Source organism: Zootoca vivipara, chromosome 9 (assembly GCF_963506605.1).
Source record: "Zootoca vivipara chromosome 9, rZooViv1.1, whole genome shotgun sequence".
NCBI lineage: Eukaryota > Metazoa > Chordata > Lepidosauria > Squamata > Lacertidae > Zootoca > Zootoca vivipara.
Genome location: NC_083284.1, coordinates 6,890,934 through 6,897,694, shown reverse-complemented (window position 1 = coordinate 6,897,694; position 6,761 = coordinate 6,890,934). Strand labels below are relative to the sequence as shown.

At 45.8% G+C, this 6,761-nt stretch overlaps 1 protein-coding gene across 2 annotated transcripts; it reads left to right on the top strand.

Moving 5' to 3' along the window:
- Window positions 1-1,122: 1,122 nt before the first annotated feature.
- LOC118089943 (endogenous retrovirus group PABLB member 1 Env polyprotein-like) lies at window positions 1,123-6,501 on the top strand. 2 transcript variants are annotated; one of them, XM_060278360.1, is made up of 2 exons: window positions 1,123-1,576; window positions 4,611-6,501. In XM_060278360.1, the coding sequence occupies exon 2, from the start codon at window positions 5,140-5,142 to the stop codon at window positions 6,148-6,150; it is 1,011 nt and encodes a 336-aa protein (XP_060134343.1). In that variant the 5' UTR covers window positions 1,123-1,576; window positions 4,611-5,139; the 3' UTR covers window positions 6,151-6,501. The 2 variants fall into 2 exon arrangements, with proteins under 2 accessions (XP_060134343.1, XP_060134342.1); XM_060278359.1 differs by having other exon boundaries at window positions 4,409-6,501.
- The last annotated feature ends 260 nt before the right edge of the window (window positions 6,502-6,761 follow it).

Below are 6,761 nucleotides of genomic sequence, written 5' to 3'. Positions count from 1 at the left end.
CCCCTTGCAAGTCGCTGCAATTGAGTGCTTTGCCATAATAAATTAAGCTATCACCCATTTGTTCTTCTTGGGCTGGGTTTGCTCAGGACGGTTACCGTACTTAGTTTGATGGATTGTTTGTCGATGCTGCTTTTTAGTTCAAGGGGAGTCATATCCAATTCCTAATTATCCAATCATATTTTACCTAATTTTGTATGTATCCCTGTACATTTCAAATTCTGTTTTCTCTATAAAGCCAACATCATTTCAGATCATTCCAATTTTTCATTTCTATTAAGCTTTGTACATCAATAAACCAATGATCTCCCCCTTCCCCCGGTCACATCCAAAAGTCATGGGGCGGGGGAGGCTGTAAGCTTTATATCCTGCTCCGCTGGGATGCTACTGAGCAAAATCAAAGCTTGATTGGGATCCCTTGAATGCTAGTACATTGGCCAGGATTTGGCTTGGTGTGTATCACCCGGTTAACAGCTGCAATATGTCCCTGAGCTGTGATAATGCCTCTTGGTTGCCTGGATATTGCATCTGAGTGTTTGGCTCTGAGTGTGCTATATAACACCGGTCCTGAAAGATCTACATTGGCTCCCAGTATGTTTCTGAGCACAATTCAAAGTGTTGGTGCTGATGTTTAAAGCCCTAAACAGCCTCAGCCCAGTGTACCTGAAGGAGTTCCAGCTCCGAGGGCCTTCTGGCGGTTCCCTCACTGTGAGAAGTGAGGTTACAGGGAACCAGGCAAGAGGGCCTTCTTGGTAGTGGCACCCACTCTGTGGAATGCCCTCCCACCAGATGTCAAGGAAATTAACAACTATCTGACTTTTAGAAGACATCTGAGGGCATCCCTGTTTAGGGAAGTTTTTAATGTTTGATGTTTTATTGTGTTTTAAATGTTCTGTTGGAAGATGCCCAGAGTGGCTGAAGAGGCCCAGCCAGATGGGCGAGGTATAAGTAATAAGTGATGATGATGATGATGATGATGATGATGATGATGATGATGCCGGAATGTAGCCTGGCTGTGATTCCTGCATTGCAGGGGGTTGGACTAGATGGGCCTTGGGGTCCCTTCCAACTCTACAATTCTATGATTCTGTGGACGAAGGTACAATTCATATCCATTACTGCTGTGGGAATGTACACAGGAAACACTCTGTGGGAAAATACACAGGAAACACTCTGTGGGAATGTACAAATGGAGTTCGCTGTGTAAGGCACAGGTTTATTGGGGGTAATCAATCAAGTGACCACTGGCGCCAGCCTGTCTGTTTACACATCTTCCTTGTTTGCATGAGTCATGTATAGGTTAAAAGGTTAATGTTTTTTACGAGGACAGAATCCTTAATAAAGGAGCTGAGGCTGAGAGGCAGTCAGCGCACTCTGCTCATGCTCTCTATCTGAAACTCCTGACTCTCGTCTCATGATTTCCTCGCACCTAAGAGTCGGCTGGTTCTCCGACAAGTGGTGCCCCGTGTGAGGCTAAAAAGTTCTACGCCATTGTTGAAAGGACGCACGTCGTGGTCCTGCATCAGCTACTCACCCGCCCGGCAAGGGTTCAGACGTCTACCTCATCTCAGGATCCCCGGTGAGTTTGGCTCCCAGCTATTGCTTATCTTTCTCTTCCTGCATTTACAATGGGCTCTTCGCTTTCCGTGCCACAGAAACGTTTTCTTCAAGACTTAAAATACCTGCTGACTTCTAACAATCAGCATGCCTCAGAAGACGATCTCATTGCTTTTATTCATACTGCTTATGAGCATTGTCCATGGTTTCCGGAGGATGGAACTTGGGAATTAGATTTTTGGGACAAACTAGGTGAACATTTTCATGCTCATCCCAGCATTGGAATACGTGTCTTAAATACGTGGGGGAAAATAAGAGCATGCTTGGCACTAGTCGTGCCAAAGAATATCTTTCTGGCAGCTGCTTCAAGCCTCCCCTCTGCACCGCCCGCATGCACGCCCCCCCCACTGAAGCCTTCTGTTTATCCAGCATTGCCTGCCCCCATCCCCCCTGGTCCGGACCCACCTAATTTAGCTCCGCCAGGAAAACAGCAACTCTCTTTGTCTGCCACCCCACCCCCTCCAGCCTATGTCTCTCAGGTTTTGCCTGCATTTCAAAGTACCATGCCCACTGTGAAGCAGGAGGGGGGGAATACTACAAAGCTCCAGGAATCTCTTAAAGCAGCAGCTCCTTTGCTGGCTTTTGAGTCTACTGTGATTGTGCCTGTGGGACCTGGGGGTGGGGCACCACGGCACGAGCAATTTGAACTCCGATACATCAAAGAATTGTATCAGTCAGTAAGAGACAATGGATTGCATTCCCCATATACTCTTGGTCTCTTTGGCACTATTTTTCAACAGCAATTATTGCCAGAGGATATCAAATTACTGGCTAGAACAGTGCTCAAACCAAATCAAGTGATCATTTTTATGCAAAGTTGGACCTGGGCTTGTCAACGCCGAGTCCATGATATCCAAATATATTTGAATAATGCTACACTGGCAGCACATGCCAATGCCGTTGCAGCCTTGGCAGCAGGGGCACCCCCCCTCCCTCCCCCTGTTATGTTAACACCTGCAGACGTCCTGGATGGTCTCACAGGGTCTGGAAATTTTTTAACAACTGCGCAGCAATTGGCTCTGGATCCTCAGTACTGGGACGCCACAAGTTCAGCTGCCCAGGAGGCTTTGATGTCTGTTCCTCCTGAGAAGTTAGGAAAAGGGGGGCGATGGGGGAGCGTGCAGCAAGGACCCACTGAACCTTATGACGCTTTCATAAATAGACTGTACAATACCCTCAGACGCCAGGTTCAAGATACAGCACCACAAGTAATTATCAGACAATTAGCCTTTGATAATGCCAATGAAGACTGTAAACAATCTTTGCGCCCGCTGGTAGCTACACCTAATGTGGCAATAGCCGACATGTTAAAAGCCTGTCAATCAATTGGCTCTGAATCCCACACAGCAAAATTGCTTGCCGCTAAAGACATTCCTGAAACATGGGTGCACCAGCTGACAGAGGATCTCACCTCTGCAGGGCTTAAAATCGCCCCGGAAAAAATTCAACGCACCCTGCCTATCACATACCTGGAACACAAGGAAACGCAACAAGCAGCACCCCCCCTGATACTGCAGCTGCATTTTCCAGCTGTACTCTGGCTGGTGGATCTACAACTGCTGTTAGGACATTCGAATTGGGCAAAATCATACATAGACTTGCCAACGTGTGTACTATCACCTTTGTACAATGCCCTGAAAGGACATAAGCAACCGGCAGACATCATACTGGATATGGAATCAGCCCTGGCAACGATTAATCACCATTTGCAAAAATCTATGGTGGATCGCCTGGATTCCACAGGACTATTGTCATTGGCTGTTTTTGCCACAAAATTGCTGCCCACAGCTGTTTTCTACCGGCCTGCAGAATTTTCTGAGTCTCGCGTTTGTCTTGTTGAATGGCTACACCTGCCCCATGCACCACTGCAAAATGTCTATACTTCTCCAGCAGTTGTTATGGACGTTGTTATCAAGGGAAGACAATGTGCTGTGGCATTGATCTTTCTTTCCTCTGTCTCCTATTTCCTCTGTTCACTGTGCTCCCCCTCCCCTATCCCCTTTGCTCTCACCCTCTTCACAGATGGGACAAAGACGAGGGGGGTGGTTGTGTGGAGGGAGGAGGGGGCCTGGAAGACAAGATTTACAACGGAGCAGAACTCCGCTCAGCGTTCTGAATTGGCTGTGGTGATTTTGGCATTTGATCCATTTCAGACTGTGAAGTTTAACCTGATTGTTGATACTCAGTATGTCTCCAGATTTTTAACATTCTTGTCAGTGGCATACATTTCCCTGCTCTGGATGATGATTTTGTTGCAATTGTTTCTCTCTTTGCAGCGTCTGCTACAAGGTGCTGTAGCAGATGCTGCTTTGAAGCAAGAGCAGGTCTTTTCTTTGTTTTTTGACCCTCTGCTGAGCCATGCCACCTTTCACCAATCTGCCAAGGTTCTTGCCAAGTCTTTTCCAACATCAATTTCTCAGGCACGAGACATTATCTCGCAATGTTTTTCTTGTTCTAAAGCCCCTACCATGTTTCCTTTTGATGCTGTCAATCCCAGAGGGATTGCCCCTCTCTCAATTTGGCAAATGGATGTCACTCTCACCCCGTTGTTAGCCTCTTTTTTCAAGACTGCACCTCACGGTGGACACGTCTTTGGGCTTCATCTGGGCGACGCCCTTAAAAGGGGAGACAGCCAGGCACGTAATACAGCACACTCTGCGCTGTTTTTCGGTCATGGGAAAGCCTAGCAGCATCAAAACGGATAATGGCCCAGCGTACATTTCTAAGCGATTTTCTGATTTCTGTACATTGTGGAATGTGAAATTAACTCACGGTGTTCCTTTTAATTCTACAGGACAAGCAATTGCTGAGCATTCATCTTTTCAATCTCTGCTTTTTCCACAACTCAGGGGAAAGGACGCTCCTATTGCTAAAATATCTTATATTGTGCATCAAGTGCTTTTTAATCTTTTATGTCCACATAATAAGCAGCTTCCTCCAGCAGAATTACATTTTAGAAAAGAGGAGGAGCTGCCTCGCCCCCTTGTGTCTTTCAGGAAACATCCGGATCCAGCATGGCGTGGCCTTGTACTGCTGATTACCTGGGGACGTGGATATGCCATCGATGGGGACCCTCTGTGGGTGCCAGCACGCTGTGTACGACCCTGGCAATCATCTACAGCTTCTTCTTCAGCCCATTCAGTCGCAGATGCCGCTGAGGGAGGAGGCAGACCTTTCTACACTCTTTCTGGAGGACAGCACCTGTCACCCGGTCTGAAACACCATTGCATCTGGCGGCATCGTGCTCTAAATATGGCTGCACTCCGTTAAGATCACCTTCCATTTATTCGATCTGCAAGCCATTATCGCTCTAGGCGTGCTGCCATTTTACAGAAGTATCAAAGACATGACTCTTATCATTCCATATGGAATAATAATACCTATGTACAGGATATTTCTCAGTTTGCGAAATTGCTTGACTGTTCTGATTGTTGGATTTGCTTACATATTCCCTCGTAGTCACAACACTTGGGTATATTACTGCATGGTATTCCTATTAATGACTCTTTTAGAATTAGTAATAATATGAGTGATAATCGTATTAGTTCACCCCCTGTTATATTATCATTATTAGAAGTAGCTCCACGATGTTTTCGTTTTAATCACGATAGTAGCAGATTTTTAGGTCCTTATCCTTATTGTAATTGGACTTATGAGTATGTTAATGGTAGCTCTTGTTTTCTTAACGTCACTACCCAAAGAGGCAGGCCCAAGGTAACAATTAATAATGTTACCAGATACATGACATTTTACCAACAGGCTACATGCCGTGATTTTCATTCATGGTTTGATTGGATGAAGAAGAGTTGGAGATCCACATGCGTGTTACAATCAAATATGTGGCTTTTGTGTGGTAAGAAAGCATACAAAGAGATTCCCTCTGCTTTTTCAGGGACTTGCACTCTAGGGGTAGTGATACAACTGGTGTATAAGTTAGATGCTCTTCCTCACACCCGCTTGCGCAATAAACACGAAGTCAATCCCCCTTTTACACAATATACTGATACTCAGATAGCTCGTAGTATTTTGCCATTATTAGGAGTAGCAATGAATTATAGAGATTTGCATCACTTAGCTAACTGGACAGAGGCTTTGTTCAATGACACAGTTAAAGGCATGAAATTGATCAATACAGAATTACAGGATGTTATTTTAGCCTCGGAAAGAGGCGTATGTGCCTTAATACATAGTCATTGTTGCATGTATGTGCAAGATAATGGTCCTAACATTACTCATACTATACAAGAAATGGAGAACTTGGTGGCTGCACAGCCCTTGCAACCTGCCGTGGGTTTTGATCCATGGGAATGGCTGCTGTCTTGGTTGCCTAACGGTGCCTGGATCAGGAAAACACTTTTGACGCTTATAGGATTAGCCTGTGGCTTGGTTATGTTATGTTGCTGCATTCAATGTTTACCCTCCCTCTTTGGTCAATGTATGACCTGGTTTCAGGCTGCACACCTCTCCACTGGAATTTCACGTGGAGCCTTCATTGCGAGGTATCAGCGACTCCCTATCTGGCTTCCCACGTGTTAATTTACCCTGTTGCTTAAAAATAAAAAGAAAGAGGTGATGTGGGAATGTACACAGGAAACACTCTGTGGGAAAATACACAGGAAACACTCTGTGGGAATGTACAAATGGAGTTCGCTGTGTAAGGCACAGGTTTATTGGGGGTAATCAATCAAGTGACCACTGGCGCCAGCCTGTCTGTTTACACATCTTCCTTGTTTGCATGAGTCATGTATAGGTTAAAAGGTTAATGTTTTTTACGAGGACAGAATCCTTAATAAAGGAGCTGAGGCTGAGAGGCAGTCAGCGCACTCTGCTCATGCTCTCTATCTGAAACTCCTGACTCTCGTCTCATGATTTCCTCGCACCTAAGAGTCGGCTGGTTCTCCGACATACTGCATCTGTTTTTGCCTTTCACTCCACCATTAGTATGTGCTCATCCACCCCACTAAGAAGATTGCCTAGATTGAAATGTGCTTCCATCTGGAAACACTTTTCTGCTGCTGTCCTGAATTTACTGTGACCCCCCCCCCCAAGAGATCACCTGGGTTGCTTGTTCAGTTGAGCTGACCCTGTTTTCTTCCCCCACCAGTACAGTAGCTACCACTGGAGGGGGGATCACAAGCGCTGTGAGC

Bases quoted from the DNA above. Each gene is read 5' to 3' on its own strand.
- LOC118089943 (XM_060278360.1), top strand. From the start codon at position 5,140: ATGAGTGATAATCGTATTAGTTCACCCCCTGTTATATTATCATTATTA.